The sequence below is a fragment of the Ochlerotatus camptorhynchus genome, unplaced genomic scaffold (genome assembly GCF_037179485.1).
Source record: "Ochlerotatus camptorhynchus isolate MF236.1 unplaced genomic scaffold, CSIRO-AGI_Acam_v1.1 ptg000747l, whole genome shotgun sequence".
NCBI classification, from domain to species: Eukaryota; Metazoa; Arthropoda; class Insecta; order Diptera; family Culicidae; genus Ochlerotatus; species Ochlerotatus camptorhynchus.
Window position 1 is genome coordinate 147,908 of NW_027041215.1, and position 22,586 is coordinate 170,493.

Genomic DNA, 22,586 nt, shown 5'->3' on the forward strand with positions numbered 1-22,586 from the left:
CAACTTTGATGCACTGGAACTATTTTAAATAAGTACGATTACATTTGCAAAAATCACCTTATTAGCGCCCCTCGGTGTCACTTTGTATGGGAGCGAGCTGTCAGTTTGTCAGTTTAGTGTCAAACAGTGAAGTTATTATTTTGCTTTAAATCTTGATTTAAAAATCGAGATGAAAGTGTGTGGGTTCGAATAAAATTTCGCTCTGCTCAGAAAACGAAGCCCTTTCAGATGATATATAAAAACAGCTATATTTTTCAAAATCAAAGAACCCAATTTCGTATTTTTTTTATAAAAACAAGGCATTTTGGTGATGAAAAGTCCGCCTTATCATCCGGAAATTAACGGACAAGCGGAGAGGATAGTACGCCTGGTCAAGAACGTGATTAAGATGTTCCTGCTTGACCCAGAGATGAGGGGAATGGACGTTGATGAGCAAATAGCTTATTTTCTTTCTAATTATCGAAACATTTGTCAAGATAGCAAAGGCATTTTTCTTTCAGAAAGATTACTCTCTTATAAACCAAAAACACTATTGGACTTAATCAATCCTAAAAGTAATTTAAAAAACACGCATGATGATCGCAAATTTGTCGATGTAGCAATCGATAGGAAACCTGACGCTTTTGCCAAAAAAAACGGAGATCTGCTCTATTACAAAAAAATATTAACCCTACGGAGATCAGAAGATGGTTACCAGCCACATATTTAAGACAAGCTTCTGATGCTACTTTTCAGATTTTCTTGGGGACAGGATAGTGTTGGCGTATAAACGTCAACTGAAGTTGTAAAGTTCTCATCGCAGGGGAATTTTACTTTTTCCGGTGGAGAATACAGTGTCTCCATCTCAGGAATAAGCACCCGTTTCGTCATCTGTTACATTTAAAGAAGCACCCGTTTTGTCATCAGTTCCATCACAAGATGCAGTGTCTGTTTTGTCGTCGAATTCTACAAGAAGCAAAGAATTTAGTATTGACAATAAGCGAAGAAGAGAAAACAATGAACAAGAATCTGACGAAAAAGCAAATTCGGAATGTGAGTTTTACGGCTTCCCGGCCAATTCCTTCATTTACGCAAAAGAACATCATATAGAGATTACTGAATGTGAAGAGTCAAATCCACTTCCAGTCATTTCAATGAGACGTTCTAAACGAAGAACTAAAAAGCGTAAGAAGAATGATTATGTATTCCTATTAGTAGAATCGAATTTTTAATTTAGGAGATTCTAAGTAAATTCTTATCTAGATTTCGTTTTTCAACCATAAAGCATAATTAGGTTATGCATTCGAATTATTGTTGAAGTAGTTTATTGAATTTGTATGTTAAAAATATCAAATTAAAATAAATTTTTTAACTACAGTTTTAAGGGTTTTTTCTAATTTCTTTTCTTAAGAATGGAGAAGTTTTAGTAGTTGAGAACTCGCTCTGAGAGAGTGAGAGAAATTAAAATGAGAAAAGGGAAGTTAGGAGAAGTTGAGCGATGTACTGAATAGGCGAAATGAACCTGATCAGAACGAAACTACACGTGCAACAACGCTTGAACGAACTCAGCTCCGACCACCAACCGGTGATGGCTGAACTGGGCTGCAACGTGGCTCCTGTTTCAACCCTGCGCAAGGACTACCATCGCGTAGACTGAGCCCAGTTTGGACGCGTGGTAGACAGACACATCATCGACAACCCGCCGCTTGACACCGTGGAGGACATTGACCGAGCGTTGGAGGGACTCCATCAAGCCATAACCGTGGCTGAAGAGGCGTGCGTCCGACGAGTTCCTGTGAGGGGTAAGTTTATGGCCATTGATTCCTACACACAACTCTTGATTCGCCTAAGAAATGTTCGTAGACGCCAGTTTCAGAGGACTGGAGATCTGGGCAAAAAACGTGAAATGGCCGATCGAAAAAGGCAGATTGCTTTCAGAATTGACTCACTCCAAAATGAAAGTTTCGGACGTGTTGTCCAGAAACTGTGCGACCGCTCCAGACCATTCTGGAAGGTAGCCAAGGTCCTGAAAACTTTTCCCAAACCCATTCCACCTCTCAGAGTCGAAAATGATGACGATCGGCTCCCGAGCAAAGTACAGCATCAAAATGACAGCAAATTGAAATCAAGTTTTGATATCAACATCAAACTGAAATCATAATTTGATTTCAGTTTACGCAATTGACAAATTTGATACCTAATTTTGTTTTCATTTTGCTGTACATTTGCTCTCCAGAAATATGTTGTTGCGGGTTTGTTTTCATTGCCTTAGCATAACATCAAATTGAATACTTGTTTTGCTATCAACAGGAAAAATGGAAATCAAATTTGGTTTTCAGTTTGCTCTCACTGATAGCAGAAATAGTTTTCAATGTGATGTCACAGGAAGATTTTTTTTGCTCTCAATTTTGATATTTTACCCGTTAAAACGACCAAAACAACAGCAACCTGAGTAATCATTATCAGCGAAATCACAACATCAAATTTAGATTTCAATTTGATCTCAGACTTTGCTCGGGCTTCTTATCACCCCACAGGAGAAAGCAAATGCGATCGGCGAGCATGTCGCTTCATCGCATTTGCTTGGCTCAAATATCCAAAGTTCGCTCGAAGATCAGGTTGCGCAATGCGTTCAAAACCTAGATGCCTCCCCTTGTGTCGTGTCTCCGGTGGATACGATTACAGTACAACACATTTGCTCAGCGCTGAAATGCACCAAGAGCATGAAGGCTCCCGGGTTTGACGGTATTTAAAATTGATCTTGAAGAGACTCAGCATGAAAGTGCAGTCTCTTCTAACCGCTATCTGCAACAGATGCTTGGAACTGCACTACTTTCCAAGCATCTGGAAAGTAGCAAAAACCATACCAATCCGCAAGCCATACACATTCTCAATCGTTCGCTCAAGTTTGTCGAGGAAAATAACATTCTACTTCCAGAACAGTATTGTAGTAGATATAAGGGTTTTGGAATAAAATTATTAAATTTGTTCAGCAGTTAATTATTCTTCTTGTGAGTTATTGTAGTAATAGATTGGTCTTCTCCTTTTTCTTTTTCGATGCGTGCATACCTCTCGCAGAACGCACAACAGAGAAAATGACATTCTATTGGTGGCTTTTTTAGAGAATGAACTACCAATAGTGAACAAAGAGTAAACAGCTGCAGCAGACCGAGGGTATATAAGAAACGAACAGCGGAAGCAACAGGCATTCGATTGACAGATTTTGCAGCAAGCAGACCACCTACGGAAAAGCAGTTTACCAACTACCAGCGAAGCGAGCCGAGAAGAGTCAGCACTGGCGTGGCGGACCAAGCTGTTTCACCACCATGTTGGGTTACGACAAGTATGGATTCAGAAAGGGGCACTCCACCAATCACCCACCAGCTAGTACGGGTGATGAATAACATCCGAAGTAACAAATCTGTATCCAAGTCCACAGCCATGGCCTTGTTAGACGTTGAAAAGGCGTTTGACAATGTTTGGCATGACGGACTTGTGTAGTAACAAATCTGTATCCAAGTCCACAGCCATGGCCTTGTTAGACGTTGAAAAGGCGTTTGATAATGTTTGGCATGACGGACTTGTCTACAAGCTTTGTAACTTCAACTTTGCTTTACATCTGGTTAAAATCACCCTTAACTACCTCCAGCAAAGGTCGTTTAAGGTATCGTTGAATGGTTGTCTTTCAGACACGTTTTCCATCCCAGCAGGGGTCCCGCAAGGCAGTCTGCTGGGCCCCTTTCTTTACAGCATTTACACTTCCTACATTCCTCCCCTCGGAGACGGTTGCGTGTGTTTCCTGTTCGCAGATGATACAGCAATAACCGTCAAAGGAAGGATGCCTCGCGAAATAACGAACAATCTTCAACGATGCCTTAACGCCTTTGCTGATTATGCCACCACGTGGAAAATTAAAATCAATCCCTCCAAAACACAAGTGATCATGTTCCTCCATCGGCAATCGCCCAAACTGAAACCGGCTCCATCTTTTACTATATATATAGGGGAAATGCAGGTAATGTCGGCCTAAGTGTCCCTAATTTGGGCCCATACATAAATTCAGCAATCGACTAAATTTTCAATAGCAACCAAAAATATCCATAAGTAACGTCCCAATAACGCGTTCATCTAGATAAAATTGATAAATAACAGATTTTTAGCGATGGGCCCAATCTTAGATCCATAGGTCAACATTAGAGACATTTCCCCTATTTAGTCAATACAACGAAAGAAGATCCATTTCTTAAGGGAATCATATGTCAAGAACTAAAATTGGCCTATAATAAACCGAGATATGGCCATTTCCCTGGAATCGGTTCTGGTGAAGGGTTCTGAATGCGGGCAGATCATTTAATCACTCAAAACATGCCATGCGACAGCTCTTTCTTCATGGTTTCTCGTCAATAGACTTTCGATAAACTTTAAATGCATCACGGATCACATTGGCCACTCTCGGAACATCCAGTATGGCCCGGGGGAACCTGGAGCAGGGGCAATTGCATTTTTACACCAAAACATGCCGTGCGACAGGTCATTCTTCATGGTTTTTTCAAGAATAGGCTTTCCATAAACTTCATATGAATCATTGACCACATTGGCCGCTCTTGGAATCACGGGATACCCCCGAGGGATCCTGTAGCAGGGGTCAATTTCGTTTTTACACCAATACATGCCGTGCGACAGCTTTTTCTGCAAGCTTTTTCATGAATAGGCTTTCGATAGACTTTAAATGGATTAGTAACCACATTGGTCGCTCTCGGGACCTCTGGTATGCCCAGGGGGAACCTGGAGCAGAGAACAATTGCATTTTTACACCAAAACATGCCGTGCGACAGCTCATTCTTCATGGTTTTTCATGAATAGGCATTCATTAAACTTCAAATGGATCAGTGACCACATTGGCAGCTCTCGGAATCACGGAATATCCCCGGGGGAACCTGTAGTAGGGGGCAATTGCGTTTTTACTCAAAAACATGCCGTGCGACAGCTCTTGCTTCATAGATTTTCATGAATATTCTTTCTATAGACTTAAAGTGAATCATTTACCACATTGTCCGCTCTCGAAACCACTGGGATGCCCCGAGAGAACCTGTAGCAGGGGAAAATTTTGTTTTAACTCAAAAACGTGCCGTGCGACAACTCTTTCTTCATGGATTTTCATGAATATGCTTTCTATAGAATTGAAGTGGATCATTTACACATTGATCTTTCTGGCTCTTCACTAAGAAATTTTCACTTTGCCGTGGCACAGTTTCCTGATCCTAATTCCAGAGCAATAGGATTAAGTGGCTTCAGCTTTGAAAAGTTCCAGCAGCCGGAAGCTGCTCTATCAGAGCTTGTGGGTGTTCGTAATGGTGCTGCTTCTTGCGATATTGGTTTATGCAATGATCTGTAAACCGGAAGACGGTGTCGTCTGAATCCATGATAATGGGTGGCAGATTCAGGTGACATTTTTGCTTCCAACTGCAAAATTCGAAAGTTAACAAATAAATAAAAATTGAAAATTCCAGCTAACAGACTTGCCTAGAAAATCAAAGATTTTTCACAATAATTTGTCATTTTCATTTTGAGGTAGAACTACGTCTTTGTCGACTATTCCGGGGTGCAAATCAAAAAATATGTGTGGTGAAATAGTGTTAGGTTTTGAACGCTTGTAACTTTGTCATTTATAGATGAAAATTAAAATCCAAATACGTCGATCGATAGGATATTACCTTATAAATCTGATAAAATATATACTTTTTCAATTTTACATAATAAAATTGAAAAATTTACAAATGGTAATTTTATCACTGTTTTCATGAAATTAACATTTTCCCCAAACCCAGTCGTCATAATCGAGTACCACTTGCAGCAAGCAGGAGCAAGTCAGCTGTTAATGTGGTATTTAAATTTATGCGGATTTGCTAGCGCTAGTGTACTAGCACTGTGAAGAAAGTAGACAGCATAATGTAAAAGGGCATCAGCGTCTACCAGCATGTGCTAATTGACCACTTTGTCAAGCAGTTTTGGCTTGACTTTCTACCAGCGATTTCACAAAACTGGACCAACTAATTTCTATTTTTTTATGAAACACACAAATGTTGGTTACTTTTCTCGAGGTTCTAGAAGAAAAAATCTAAAAATAATGTTTTATTTCAAAGTTCGAGTGGTAGTAAATGTAATTTTAACTGCTCGAATGAAGTGGTTAATTGATTAGTACACTTGTGCTAGAAAATCCGTGCTGATGTAAACACCGCTAGAGGTGGATCAAGGCGTGATCACCTTGACACCCACCGTTTTTACAAAACCCCATGAGATGCATACATTTAGGTGTTTTGCGAACTAGTTTCTGTCGATTAAATTGGAATGTTCTATAAGTTCTGTCAGTTGGATCTCCATATAACTTAGCAAACACATATTTTATGATTATTTGTGCTAAGTTATTGGTTATTTCGCTGCCACAATAAGCTTAGACATGTTTAAACATGATTTCAAATTGACTAATCCGTACATGGGTTATTTTCCAATCATGATTAAGCTTGTCTATACTTATTAGGGCCCCAAAATAGCCAATAATTAAACACATAATTATTGAACTTGATTTCTTCAATGTTTGGCGGGAATCCAACCGGCAGAAGTTATTTGATAATTGATTTTAACTGACATGGATACACAGAAGCTAACTCGGAAAACCCCTAAATGTATGTGTTTCATATATGATCATTGCTGATCTTGCTGATCGACCAATGACTTTTGTGATGCTAGAGAACTTCTAGCAATTGGATCTGCTTAAACCTTTTCAGAAATGAAGTTTAATGTTTATTTGAACTAACTCTTTGATTATTTTGGTGCCACAATAATTGTTGACATACTAAATAATGTTTCGAAAATGACCAATGTCCCATACATTTTTGTATGGCGTCCTTATATTTATTTCAAAATCACAATTCCATTTATTTCTCCTACGTACATGATGCAATTGGCTCGGCAATTGCTTCTTTCTTAGGCTCATATTGTAGCATGGTAATGTGGCTCCCAAACACACATGATATAGAATTCCTCTGATTCTTAGATTTAGGAGGAGGATCCATGCTTTTAAAGTCTCCTTTTATTAATTTCCACTAATGTATGAAGGGCCAAAAACGGGTTTGGTGGATCGATAGGTAAATGCACAAATACGCCTCCACTGGGTGGTAAAGAATCTCCTTCCAGCCACATGATCATACGATTGGTTAAAAAATTAAAGGGTTGTGTCCTAGACACGACCGCAGTATGACGTAGAACCACACAAAATTGATGTTTTTCATGCATTTTGACTATTATATTTTATCTTAAAATTTTCAAGTATTTCAATGTTTCGGTTATGGTTCACTCAAAATAATTTTAACATTTTTATTGACAAATATATTAATGTGAAATTCCACATGATTTTCATTTGACCACACATAAACAGAATCCATTCAGAAGTACATATGAAATTTATACGCAAATGTGTGGTCACGCATGGTTTTTATATGTACATATATTAAGTATGTGACCGATAGATATTGATTTGTTGATCACGTTGCAACAATTCATGTGTGGAACACATAAAAACTCCAGAACAAGATCCTTAGGATGATCCTAAACAGTCCAGGACCCGAAATTCTTAGGTTCACCGCCTGGCTGGCCTTGAGCCTCTCGAATAGCGACGAACGGTCTCCTTGGAAATGTTCAGAGGCACCTGTCTGAGATCAGATCTTCAGATCATACTTGATCTGGCACGTTAGTTAAGTTAGACTCGTAGTTAGGTAGGTTATCAAATTTTTCAATTAAAACAAAACACCCCCCCAAGGGGTATTCTGTTAACTAGATGAAATACGCAAATACTAAATTAGAATATCCAATGAACAAAGATGAAGAGCCAGATAGGCTAATCAATTGAAATGTAAAATCAATGTATACACCGTAATCAACAGAAGTAAACGAAATTTTACTACTACTACTTTTAGAGTCAGTGGTGTGTAATTCATCAACATAATATCATCGAATATGTTTTCAATCAATTTTTTTTCTCAAATTTGAAAGTTTTGGTGCGGGAAGAAATTAAGGGAAAAACTTCTGTTTTTACTAATAATTGTAGTTTGTTTAAAATTTATTTACCGGAAAAAAGTGATCGTCAAAGTCCATGTCTTTTTCGGATTATTGTTGAGGGGGGGGGGGAGGTTGTTGTGAAGGGGGTTTACAAACATTGCATTTTCTCATTCCTCATTGTCTCATTGTGGTTACGCCGTGATCCACCTTTAGCCACTGACTCGGTCCTGCTTGCTGCAGGTTTATTTCTGTTGATTATGGAATTAGATTGATTTATCATTTTAATTGGTTAGCCTACTTGGCTCTTCATCTTTGTTTAATTTGATATTCTAATTTAATATTTGCGTTTTTCAACTAGTTTACAGAATATCCCTTTGGGGATGTGTTTTATTTGAATTGAAAAAAGTGATAACGTACCTAACTACGAGCATAACTTAACCTAACGTGCTAGATCACGTATGATCTGATGATTTGATCTCAGACAGGTGTCTCTGAACCTTTCCAGAGCAAAAGTACGACAGCAGCGCTGTTTTATATCTTTTCAGGTTCAAGCAGACCGATGTGCAACCAAACCTGCCGTTTTTTATGAATGGAGCGGAGCAAAAAGTTTCTTTTGTGCAGAATATGTAAAAAAAGATGGACTTTGGATGTTAATATAATTGCATATATAGAGGTACCAGATATGTTTTACCGTCAGTTGTTGGTAATCCATCGAGTGCATGTCTCCTGTTAAGCAATTGTTTTTTGAAAATGTTGGATCTGCATCTAAAAAATTAATTGTTTATACATAATTGTGGTTTGCTTAATATTTATTTCCCGGAAAAAAAAATGATCGTCAAAGTCCATGTCTTTTTCGGGTTATTTTCCACGAGATGTTAACAACAGGAAGTTGACAATTTCACTCTCCCCACCCAAATCGCTTCAATCGGGTGATATATACCTTTTTAGCAATGATGTGATATAACCACAACGGGTTGGCCGTTAAGAATGGTTCAACTGATGTGAAATGAGGGAGCATTTAAATTTAACACGATTTAGGGGCTGTTCATAAACTACGTAGACAGTTTAGCAATTATCCACAGCCCATACAAATTTTAAAATTTTTGTATGGACAATTGTCTACGCAAGGGGTGGGGGTCAATAATAAAAAAAAAAAAACGTCTACGTAGTTAATGAACAGCCCCTAAAGTATTTCAATGCAACATTATATATCTCGATGAACATTTCAAATTGTCCTATCTGCTTTGATCGATTCTTTTCATCGACTTTTTCTTTTTATAACCACTGTTATGCAAACAGATTTCGCGCTAATTCTACCACATAGTTTGATAAAGAAGTTAATATCTAGCGTCCAAAACCTCAAAAACAACAGGGAAAGGTTTTGCAGCTGAGTTATTGACGAAAGAGAAAATCGATGAAGAGAATCGTTCAATGATAGGACCTTTTGAAATGTTTATCTAGATTTGTTCACTAAAAATTAACACATTTTTCATGTAATATCTGGAAGAATTTACTTGTGTTTTATACAATTAGTATCAATGTTCTGTCATATCGTATCTTCAAGTGATCTTCGCAAGCGCCACATTTCATTCAGGCTCTTTTGAACTACATATGATGAAATATGAAACGCACCTGATATATGATATGATATATGAAATATGATATTTATGATATATCATATATGATATATGATATAATATGAATTGCACATTACAATGGTCATCACTTACTCACACATGAAATCTGCCTCGACCAACCTGGAAGAACGCGCCGTAATCCTCACTGAACCAAAGGACAGGGCTTTTTTTTCGATAAATAACAATTAAAAAACTACAATTATGTAATCAAACTACAATTAATGTCGTTTTCGTTTTTGTGGTGTAGCACTGGTGTAGTGTAAGCATGAATAAGCGCGAGTCTTTGACAGCTCAACATCATTTGTTTGTATACAAAGGTGCAACCTATATCTACATCCTAAAATATTTCGGTGTACGGCAGTGTAGCACCGGTGTAGCTACACCGCAAAAACGAAAACGCTCAAGACACCGTCACCCATTTTGGATTTTTCTTCATATTGAAATATTCTTCAATCATCATTATTAATTTGGCTAGAACATTTAAAGCAAGTATTTCCTGATTTTACGTCAAACATTTCCTGGATAAAACACTCTCACTGTATTTACTTAAACGTTCCAATTATAAAGGTAAACAAAAATTAAATTAAACACAAACAGTGACAATGGAACGGCGCCGGTGGTGTAGTGGTAAGCGTGATTACCTTTTCACCCCAGCAGGCCTGGGTTCAATCCCAGTCGGCGCCGCCGGAATGTTCTGAGGCATAACATCTCTGATCACGCCTTCCTTCGGATGGGAAGTAAAGCCGTTGGTCCCCGGTTCATGAGTTGATGACGGGTCGATAGGTAGGGTCCAGGTGTGGGAGCTGCCTCCCTGGCGTCGGTAGCATTGGTGCTCAGCACGGAAAACAGATCGATGGAAAAAACAAACCAAAGGAAAAAAAAGCGACAATGGCAGCAGTGCACGTAGCCTGTCATTCGCTTTCCCACTCAGGGTTGTAAGCAAAATTTCATACAGCAACGGGATTTTTTGTCTTCGACATTCTTATGCACTAGAGAGCTTTTTGACGTTTAAACGGCGCACACTAATTCACCATTTAAACTGAAGGAGTGTGAGCAAGAGAGAAACAGATTAGTGGGAAAACAAACCAACCGTTCATCCCTGTGTGCTGGATAGAGAAAGACGATTAAACGTCAAAAAGGTCTAGATATTGTGACGTCACATTTTCTGTTTTATTGAAAAGTGAAGGAATAAAAGAGATAGTTACATTTTACTCACCACACCAGTTGATTATTATTATGTATTGACGGTTTAGGTACGGCGACGCACGCTACCAATATATTTTACCAATACTTTTAGATAGTGATGATTTAGGAATACAGAAAGAAAAATCTGAAGCAAATCGAGTGACGGTTAGTTGCCTCTTAAGTAAAATTAATGCCATTCATGTTTTACCCGCTTCTGCCCAGAGAATCAAAACATTCATTGAGAAAAAAAAAATCGCTCACGAGAGGCATGACTATTATTCTGTTTGTGATTTATTAACAACTGACTGTAAAACATTTTTTTTTTACTTTTAATGGTCTTTTTTTTTCTTGAACTTGTGTGGAGATGTATGATTTTTTTCAAGTGCAGAGTTCGAAAAAGTAGTGTAAATTTCTGTTCAATATGATGCACATAAATGGAGCGTCACATATCATATACGTTTACATTACATGTAAAGTTCTGACACATTTCATGTAATGTAGCAAATATTGTATACAAAAGCCCATCTTTGTAAACAACATTGTTTGCAAGTTGCTCGGTTGCGTGAAATGAAATACAAGTCCACGTTAATGAATGTTTACATCACAATTAAAATTCAGAATTTTTATCTGTGTGACATTGGAAATTTTTAAATTATTATTTAAAGTTCCTAGTCCTATCATGCATGTTTAGAGAATGCCCTAGTTGGGATTGGTTTGTTTGAAATTGGAAAAAGAAGACTACTATTTACAACTACAACTACTATATACACCTAACCTACTATATACACATTGCTTATCAAAGTATGTTCGGATGTATTGCATTTCTGCACAAACCTAGTCTTAATGTCAGCAATTTTGATATCTAATTTTGGAACGTTCGCCTCTTGGTGGAGGTCTGAAATTCATGTGTCAAAGGGACGATCAAGGATCATCCTCAGCACTCTATTCTGAGCGCCCTGGATTTTGTTTCTGTGAGTCTGTGCATATGAATGCCACACCGGAGCACGAGGATCGCAGGTGCTATGATTTGTTTGTAGACAGCCAGTTTGTTCACCCTTGAGAGCCAGTTTGTTCACCCTTGAGAACCCCCCGTCTGCGGCAAATCAGCGAATACAGACACCTAACCAAGGCGGAACACTTGACTACGTAGTTACTTCCTGCATTGGCCGTCAGGTGTGCTTCGGTTTGTTTACAATTTCCTTCAGACACAGCAACACGATTTTCTGTTTACTTTCCTAGTCACAACATTTTTAAACAGAGCTTAGAGGAATTAGATGCATTCTCATGTGATTTGAGGCATCCAAGTCTAAAACCGGCTACTTTCCTAGGCGTTCCAGAAGTTGACTGGATCCTGGCTATTCCTAATAACTGCCATTGAGCTGGTTGTTGAATTTCATATTACCTTTCATTTAATGGCTGTTGATTGGTTTATGACACTCGGTCCTGCGGGCTCTTCCCAAGTAACCATACACGCTAACTTCAGTTTACTCACCGGGTTAGTCGATCGTACTCACTTTCGTCCGATGTATCTAGTTGTCAAAAACTGAGTAAACGAGAAATGTCAAACTGAGTAAAAGCCACTCAGTCAGCAAAATCCTGGACTTAGAAAAAATGTCAACCATGTTGGAGGAAACGTCCTTGAAAACGGGTGAATGTTTCACTTAAAACGGGCGGAAATTCCTTCAGGTAAGTAGAACTTGTTTAGGGCAATGGTGTTGAACCATTTTCTGCTCCAGTAGAATGAATCAGGAGCAGACAATTCTCGCGTCACTTTTCAAATAGACCAATGTAACAAATGTAAACCAATCGAATTAAGCGATACAAACTATTGCTCTTCTATCATTGTATGTGATATTAAAACATCCATCCAAATTTACTTTTATTTATTTAAAATAATCATTGATCAAAAATTGTCCAATGTACAGTTTGAAATGCTGGGGTATATGATTGTTACTTCGGTCATTCACTGTTTAACATGATTAGTGCTCATTTTCCAAAGGCGGGGCCAATCTAAAGTTAGGTACTATACTCTGAAATCTGTGAAAGGGAATCTAGTATCATGTAGACAAAACATCCAATGTAACACTCATTGATTATGTCATTGAGAAAAATCGTCCAATGTAACATGTCCGATGTACAACTCGACTTGTCAAAACGTCCTATGTGGTTTTTTCTATGTTGTAGCATTAAATTCAAAGTAAAATTATGATTTTACCGTTTCTTCTGAATTTTCAACGTTATTATACACTAACTACATTAAGAATAGTATTGCAAAATGTATTGTTTTTAAACAGTTAAAATAATAATCTGTCGAACTTCAACTTCGATTTTCTCAAAATGGTGGATATGTTACATTGGTCTATTTGAAAAGTGACGCGAGAATTTTCATTTCCTCAAATTGGCGTTGACGGCGACTCTGTAGCTCTTTACTCCAATGAGAAAATTCATAAGCAAACGTCAAACTGTGCGTGAAACATGGCGGACTTTGTACTATCCATTCACTCCACCGAAAATTCTCATAAGAAACTGTCTATATTTGCTGGAAGAGAAAATTTTTCGACGGTGCCGTCAACGCCAATAAAATCAAAACAAAAACCCCCGCAACTGAAAATATCGCTGAGTGGATTTGAATCAGTCTACGTGAAAACGTCGTTTACTCAAAAGTGAGTCAACATAAGGCTACTCAATTTTGAGTAGCCCTACTTGCCGCTGAGATGAGTACATTCGACTCAATTTTGAGTTAACCAGAATAAGCGTGGAGGCACGTTTTTTCAACTTTTTTTTGGCTATATACGGGTCACATCAGAACTTGGTATAGCCGTTGTTCAGCTGTATATAGCCAAAAAGGCGAAATAACGTGATTACTTGGGTTAAGCATACAAATGGTGACCATGACCAACTTGGACGAGAGGAGCAACACAATAGTTGGGTAAAGAAGAATTGCATTATAACACACCATCGACTGGAAATGCTCTCGCAACGTGGGGCGTTAGGTAGGGATGAAAACGTCGCTAGAACTATTCCACAGCCGCAGTCAGTTTATGAGCAAAAGAGGGACGCACATTTTTTGCCTGTAGATTTGGAGACATACTTCAAGTCTCCGCGTACATCGTACGGGTTAGGCAAAAGATGTGCGTCTATCTTTAAAAACTGTCGCATTAATGGCCCTTCGCTCATTTTCAAACTTCTATTCAATTTTCATAGTGCCGTACTCTAACGGAACTATCCACCTACCCTCTTCTAAAGATCATTCTCTACCTAATAAATTATCACACTAAAGCTTCATGTTAGCATTTCCAACCAACTCTGAAAATCGCTAACTTCGCGTATGAAGTAACATAAAAACCACAAACGAAGTGACAGACGGAGCGGCTCGAAAACTTTGGTGACTTACCTTCTATTGCAATTTTTCAGTGTACCACATGGCAACACCACTACTACTGGTGTACCACATGGCAACACTACTATTGGATTGAACTAGCATTTTCACCAAATGTACTAGAATATTTTGGTTCTATCTCTTTCACTCTACTCAAAACTGAAATGCATAAAAAAATGATACGCACTCTTTGCACACTGTCAAAGAATCATTGTACACAAAATCAACTTTGTTCAAATCAAAACAAAAAAACTAGCCCATCTGGTGGATGATGGCACAAGCTTCCAAGAAAATTCTATTACAGTGAACCACATTATTTTAATTGATTTCTTCGCCAGTAAGTCGTCTGTCACTTCGTTTGTGATAAAAACACTTTGAATGTATACAAATGGTACTTTATATAATAGGTCCAACCATGGTGAACTTTTACGTCCAACCTTGATTAAAATTCATTGCTGAATAAAAACGTTCAATAAAATCCTATTATGAAAAAAATATTCATTTGTTAGTATTATTAGAAACTAGAAATGTAGACTTTTTCACCAAACACACATTTTTCATGTCCATATGTAATATTCATAGAAAAAACACGGAGTAGAGATTGTTGTATTGGTGAGATATGTAAGAGCGTGTTAGTGAAACTGAGGAAAATACATAACAAATCGCTGTCAAACTCATTTGGACAGATCTAATTTCATAAATGTTTTAGGTTAGCCTAGCCATAGGAAAATAATAAACAACTTTACACGGCGAAGCATCCGCTAGTGTGCGTGCGTTAACGTTACAAATCTCTATAGAGATTAGTGACGTTTAACGCACGCACACTAGCGGAAGGTAAAGATTAAAGAAAAATGTTAAATTTTTACTTTGAAAATTGTATGTACTAATCTCTCGACTAATGTTATCTATGTTAATCTTTTATTGTATTCTGTAGATGGCGACTGGGGTAAAGAAAGAGAAGTTCTGGTACTAAGAGATGAGAAAAAATCTTTTGGCATAAGCATAGTTGGAGGAACGGTAAGTGTAATAGCAGTATTTTCAGTATTATCTGGATATCCAGCTTTCCAGCTTAAACGGAATAAGCGGGTTTTAAAATGCAGCGTTGTTGACACTTACTGGAGGTTTGCCGTTCCCCTCGTCCCTTTCTCTCTCCTAGGAACAGAGGAAAATGAAACAACGTGTGCTAACCAGTCAGTGTAAAAAAACAGCGAGCTGCATTTAAAACCCCGTGCAAGCCGCCATTACCGAGATTGGAAAGCTGGATAAATCGAACGCAGCTGAGGAACACCAGGTACCGTTGGATTTGATTTCAATTATCGTCCGTCTTGCTTACCCCAAACGTTGCATATTTGCCGCATGGTACTTCTGTATAAACCGGGACACCTGCAAGACATACAAATTGTACTTTTCTTTATATTACAAAATGTATAACAAACACTATAACCGTGTTTAGACGAGGCAAGTGAGTTGAATTCAACTTACCCTCAATCTTGTGGTTAACATTCATGTGACTCGAAAGCGAATACGAAAAGTTGAATATTGACCATCCGGAAAGGTCGATCATTTCGCAGTTCAATTGAGTTAAAATCCATTTTTGTTTTTATTATAGTCACTTTAACACTCTTGGGTCATTCGTGACTTGTCCGGGGGTGAGATTTGAACTCGTGACTTTGGTGTGAGAGGTATGGATGTCAACCACTACGTCGGGGTCGCCCCCGATAAAATCCAATTCAAATAGGCAAGTACGGCATCCTCGATTGTGGCGTCGTAAAAAATAACAAGTACCATCATTCAAAATTGGTCTGTAAACAATTAACATATAAGAACTTGAAAAAAGATTTCAGGATGTACCCGTAGGTGTCAGGATATTGTTTGAAAAATCGGTGAAAATATCTATTTTTGAATGCAAACAATGATATAACAAAGTTAATTTATATCTACATGTAAACAACGGCCGTGTTTGACACTTCATTAAAATTCTCTGTTTTTTTTTTAGGTTAATGTGTCAGATGATACTGTTGTTTCCGGAATATTCATCAAAAACATAATACCAAACAGTCCAGCAGACAGCTGTGGACTACTGAAGGTAAGTTAGTATATCTTAAAATAAAAATATCATAATAATATTTGCATCTCATATGATTTTCCGATTTAAAATTTCTTCTTGCATACTACACATTTTCATTTGACGTCTATAGACTTCCCTGACGTTTATGAATTGCACAAGTATTAGTGCAGAACTTTGGGTGAATTTAAAGTGAATTAAAATTTCAAGAGCACAAATCAGCTCTCACAAAACATAAGTTTTGAAAACAAAGAAACAGTCCTTATCGTGCTCTCTTGCCGTGCGGATCTATTTGCTTTTTGCTGAAGGAAGTGTTACTATTACCTAAAGCTACAACAAGTTTAAACAGCACTTTTCAGTGCTCAACCTGTAAAATGTCTACCTTTTTCAACTCTTATTCCTCTTGGATCCTTGTTTGGACCCTACCCAAGGTAATCCTTCTTAGATATCGTTTTAGAAAATACTTCTTCGATCCTTCAGATTCTTATAGTAATCTGCTTGGAAGTCGATATGGATAAAATTTACTGCTGCCATGGCGGCTAAGCGCAAAAGAAAGGGGCAAAATTTTGATCCCCCTTCTGATGAAATTAATTTGAGCAATCGGATTGATTTGCTCACGGATGATGAGAATGATCCATCATCCAGGAAAAATTCTAGTAAACTTTCCCGGCTTAATACCAAGAAGGAAAAGATTCCCCCTATTGTTAAAACCACTTCCGATTTCCATGCTCTTCGCATGGAACTTTTGAACTTCGTGAAAGTTAAGTTTTCACTACAAATTGGACGTCGGGGTGAATGCCGTGTATTGGCTGAAACCTTGGACGGAATTAAATGTCGTCTCAAGTATCTGACTGAGCAACAGCACATTTATTTTTTACTTATTACACTAAAACTGAATGGGTGTTCAAGGTTGTCATGAAAGGACTGCCCAGTGGTGAATCCCTGGATCAGATCAAAGATGAACTGGCAAAATTGCTTGGAGTTGTGTCACTCCAAGTAATCAAAATGAAAATGAAATCCCGTCCTGGCGATTCGCGCAACGGGAATACAAATTATTTTTATTGAGTTCACTTCAACTCTAGTGAACTAAACAACCTTAAGGCCTTGGAAAAAGCTAGCCTTATGCTCCATGTCCGAGTGAAGTGGGAACACTTCAGGAAGACTGGAGGAAATTTCCAAAATCTCACGCCAGGGATGAGTAACGGAACTAAAAATTGCTACATGCCAGCTAAATGCATGAATTGTGCTGATTCCTCTCACGCAAAATGACGAATGGCTTGTGAAGGAAGATCCTAAGAAATTTCAATGTTCAAATTGTGGTGAAAACCCGCAAATCCAATTTTTATGGATGTAAGACTCGCAAAGCGATCCTACAATCTCGTTCTAAGTGACAGGTAGGAAACGCTCCACGTTCCCGACCAGGTACAAATTCCTCTGCTGTTAACAACGGTCAGCGAGGAACAAATTCTACATTCGCACCCATAGGTACAAATATCAACCCTGCTTCAAATTTTTCATCTATACCTACTCCCCTCGCTGCTTAAATCTAACTCCATGTTTGATGCTATTCAAACTGGAGTAAAATTTGCGAAAAATATTATCATGACTTTGGAATTCAGTAATGGATTTTAAATCATTAAATATTTTAAATTGGAATGCTCGATTTCTTAAAGATAATGAAGACGAGCTATTTAACTTTTTGAGAGGTCATAACGTGCATATTGCCGTTATAACTGAAACGTTCCTTAAACCTGACCATAAGGTTAAGAGGGACACAAATTATTTCATTTATATAAGTGATCGGCGTTGGTGGAGCCTGTGGTGGCGTTGCCGTCATTGTTCATAGAATCAAACATAAAATTCTTTCTTCATTTCAAACCAAAGTTTTTGAAACTTTGGGAGTTTCTGTTGAAACAAAATTTGGACAACTTACGTTTATAGCTGCCTATTTGCCATTCCAAGGCCAGCAAAATTTTTTTCTCAATGGTGACCTTCAGAAACTTACGCGCCATAGATCTAAATTCTTCATTATTGGTGATTTTAATGCAAAACACCGCTCATGAAATAATGCTCAAATCAATTCCAATGGTAATATTCTGTTTGATGATTGTTCTGCAGGTTATAACATTATTCAATATCCAAACAGCCCAACATCCTTTTCTTCAGCAAGAAATCCCTCAACTATTGATTTAGTGTTAACTGATTCATGTCAAGCCAATTGGTTACCCATGATGACTTCGGTTCTGATCACCTTCCAGTAACATTTGAAATATCAAAAGAAATAATTTCTAATCACAACAGCTCTACTTTCAATTACCATACACGGGAACAAATCCAATCACCAAAACGAGAAAAATTACTCATGATTTCATGAACATAGCGTGTTTTCATTTTATGAAAATACACCATGAATAATATTAATGATATCATGCGCTATTTTTGCGTAACGCAGTGAAGGTTCCAAAAATCATGAATCATCCGAGTTGAAACCATGAACTAAATTCTATCAGCTTTTAAAGCCAAAACATGTAAAACAAAATAAAATAAAGCATCAGACTGGATTCGAACCAAGAACATTGGGATCATTAAACCCATACTTTAACCACTAGACCATCAGAACTTGTATAAGGAGGAAGGCAAAAGGTGTATAAGAGCTACCTATATAGTGCATTTTATGAATAGTTATCGCTCAGCTTCTGAGACGCGCGGACGTGTTTTTCTTGTCGTTTTAGCGCTATTTCAAAAGTCAAGCCGTTGAAGATATTTTTTCGCTTTGCTATCCGTATCGTGCCGCGTCGCGTGTGCAGTGACCTGGCGTTAGCACAAAAAATCGTTGAAAATCATGACGAGAAGCACGAAGTTGAACTGGACGGAAAGAAGCACAAGCTTCGTATTACCATGGAGGATGGTAGTGTGGATGTGAAGGTGCATGACCTGCCCGAAGACATGTCCGAAGAGAAAGTGGTAGAGTTCCTGAGCGCGTTCGGTGAGGTGTTATCGATTCGCGAGCTAATGTGGGGTGAAGGCTACGATTTCGGTGATATTTCGCTCGGCATATGGTCTGCTCGAATGCTCGTGAAGAAAAATATTGACTCGTGGGTCACCATCGACGGCGAACGAGCGCTTGTCGTTTACAAGGGACAGCTTTGATCCTGTCGCCACAGTCACGAGCAAGCGCACACTGGCATATCATGTGTCCAGAACAAAAAGCTTCTGGTCCACAAGAGCTACGCTAACGTGAAGAAGCAAACGGGTCCACGACCGCAACCAAAACCAGCTGGTCCGAAACCAGTCAAGCCGAAACCTACCGCACCACCAACGGCAACGTTGGGTGCATTTCCCGAATTGCCGAAGCAGACTAACACGAATGTGCAGAGTAGTAGCCAGGCCACAACAGCTGTAGCGTCCCTGTGTCCGCAACCACTACTAGCGCAAATGTCGTCGTCGCAACGAGTGCCATCGGTAACTTCCCAACCAGCCAACACCAGCACGGCTACGGTTGACCTGTTCAAGAAGCCCCCACATGCACTGCAATCGCAGAGCAAGAGCGGGAATGGCAACGAAACCGACGAATCTTCCACATCCACGAGTAGCAGGCGGGACAGGGCTGACCGCCGAGCAAAGAAACCGCGCCGGACCAGCGAGGACGAAGAGCGGGGTGGAGAGAAGCTCCCATAAATGGCTCTCACATCCTACAAGCTTGTTGCTTCCATCAACATCGGCACCATCACGAACCCTACAAAACTAAATGCGCTCCAAACCTTCATATTGTGTGTCTGCAAGAGGTTGAAAACGAGCAGCTCTCCTTGCCTGGCTTCGTCGTTTTCGCCAATGTACAATGTACTGCTTGCGCTGAGAGTGCAAGATACAACTATCTGCAACGTTTACGCTCCCTCCGGCTCTTCGCAGCGCGCAGCTCGGTAGGATTTCTTTAATGGGACGCTTGCCTACTACCTCCGTCATCGGACACAGCATGTGATTCTGGCTGGTGACTTTAATTGTGTGCTGCGAGCATGCGATTCAAGTAGCCCCAACACAAGCTCCTCACTCAAAACAGCTGTGCAGCAGCTCCAGCTGCACGATGTGTGAGAAAAGCTTCGTCCATGCGATACAGGCTTCACCTACGTCAGCAGAAATGCTCAATCACGCCTCGACCGCATTTATGTCAGCAGCGTTTTGTGCGATAACCTGCGAGCAGCACACACGCATGTCTGCTCGTTCACCGACCACAAAGCGCTGACACTCCGAATATGCCTCCCCCAACTTGGACACGAACACGGCCGCGGATTCTGGTCACTTAGGCCCCACCTTCTAACTGACGAAAACGTTGTGGAGTTCCAATATAAGTGGCAATATTGGACCCGCCAACGCAGGAACTACGGGTCATGGATGGAATGGTGGCTCTCGTACGCTAAGCCTAAAATAAAATCGTTCTTCAAGTGGAAACCTCGAGAAGTTTTCGACTAATTCTACAGCGCACACCAGCGTCTCTATGCGGAGCTACGGTTAGCGTACGACGGGTATTACCAGCACCCAGAACTGATAACCACGATCAATCGATTGAAAGGGGAAATGTTGGCACTGCAGCGTAATTTCTCCCATACGTTCATGCGGATCAACGAAACGCACATGGAGCGGGAACCACTGTCGATATTCCAGTTGGGGGAGAGGCGGAGAAAGAGAACCGTCATCACACAACTGGCCACGGAGCAAAATGCAAACATCGAGGAACCGCAAGCGATCGAGGCGCACTTGCTGGGCTATTTCTCCGAGCTCTACTCGGAAGAAGCAAACGGTGGAGACGACAACAGCTTCGTTTGTGAGAGAGCCGTTCCGCCGAACGACCCACTGAATGAAGCCTGCACGAGCGAAATCACCACGGCAGAAATTCTGTCGGCAATAACAACAAGTGCTCCCAGAAAGCCTCCCGGCTGCGACGGCATCCCGCGAGAGTTTTATTACCGCATGTTCGACGTTATCCACCGAGAGCTGAACCTGCTGCTCAACGAAGCGCTCACCGGCGCTTCCCGCCGCATTTTTGGAAGGCATTATCGTGCTGGTTAAAAAGAGAGGAGGAGACAACACGGCACGATCCTACCGTCCGATCTCGCTGCTCAACAGCGATTACAAACTGTTCTCCCGCATTATCAAGACCAGGCTAGAGCGGGTGATGAGAGCCCACCACGTGCGGAGCGATGGACAAAAATGCTCGAACTCCGAGCGAAACATCTTCCAAGCCACCCTTGCTCTGAAAGATCGGATCGCCAGTTTCCGTCACCATCGCCGTGCCGGGAAGCTCATAAGCTACGATCTCGATCATGCGTTCGATCGGGTCCGGCACTCATTTCTCTTCTCGACCATGCGCTCCCTCGGATTCAACGAGAATCTCATCGCTCTGCTGGCGCAGATTGCCAATTGCTCAACCTCACGGCTGCTCATCAATGGGCATCTCTCTCGCCCTTTCGAAATCCAACGCTCCGTACGGCAGGGGGACCCGTTTTCCATACACCTCTTCGTGCTGCAACCTCCACCCACTGGTGGTCAGACTTAAGCAAGCGTGCGGAAATGATTTGCTAGTGGCCTACGCGGATGATATCAGCGTCATCGTCACATCGGTCGGGCAAATCGAGGCGATGAATGGTCTGTTCACTCGCTTCGAGCTAGCCGCCGGCGCCAAATTGAACTTGCGGAAGACTATTGCCATTGACGTTGGGTTTTGCGAAGGCAACGCGATCATCACCCCGTGGCTGCAAACAGCGAATGTAGTCAAAATTCTGGGTGTTGTCTTCGCAAACTCAATCCGCCTGATGACGACGTTGAACTGGGATGCACAGGTAGGGAAGTTCACGCAGCAAATGTGGTTGCACTCTCTACGGACACTAACGTTGCACCAAAGAGTCATCATGCTGAACACGTTTGGCACCTCCAGGATATGGTACCTGGCGTCGATACTGCCGCCCCTTGCCAAGCACACGGCGAAAATTACATCAACGATGGGTACCTTCCTGTGGAGAGGAATGGTGGCCCACGTTCCAATGATGCATCTAGCACGGAGCAGAGAAGACGGAGGACTGAAGTTGCATCTACCAGCACTAAAATGTAAGTCGTTGGCCATTAACCGGCACCTTCGTGAGATCGATTCCCTTCCTTATTATAGATCCCTTCTGCTCCACATAAATCCCCGCCCAGCAATCTCTATAGATCTTCCTGACCTCAAAATAATCCTATCTAGTTTATCCCAAATTCCCCACCAAATCCAACAAAACCCCTCCGCCGATCAAATCCA

At 40.2% G+C, this 22,586-nt stretch overlaps 1 protein-coding gene across 3 annotated transcripts in view; it reads left to right on the top strand.

Annotated features, from left to right (window-relative positions):
• The window catches only part of LOC135714870 (inactivation-no-after-potential D protein-like), a 271,137-nt gene that overhangs the window by 85,456 nt on the left and 163,095 nt on the right, over positions 1 to 22,586 (top strand). For all 3 annotated transcript variants that reach the window (XM_065238285.1, XM_065238284.1, XM_065238283.1), the window contains 2 exons: positions 15,170 to 15,252; positions 16,232 to 16,321. In XM_065238285.1, coding sequence (XP_065094357.1) covers positions 15,170 to 15,252; positions 16,232 to 16,321 — 173 coding nt within the window. The remainder of the gene's footprint in view (positions 1 to 15,169; positions 15,253 to 16,231; positions 16,322 to 22,586) is intronic.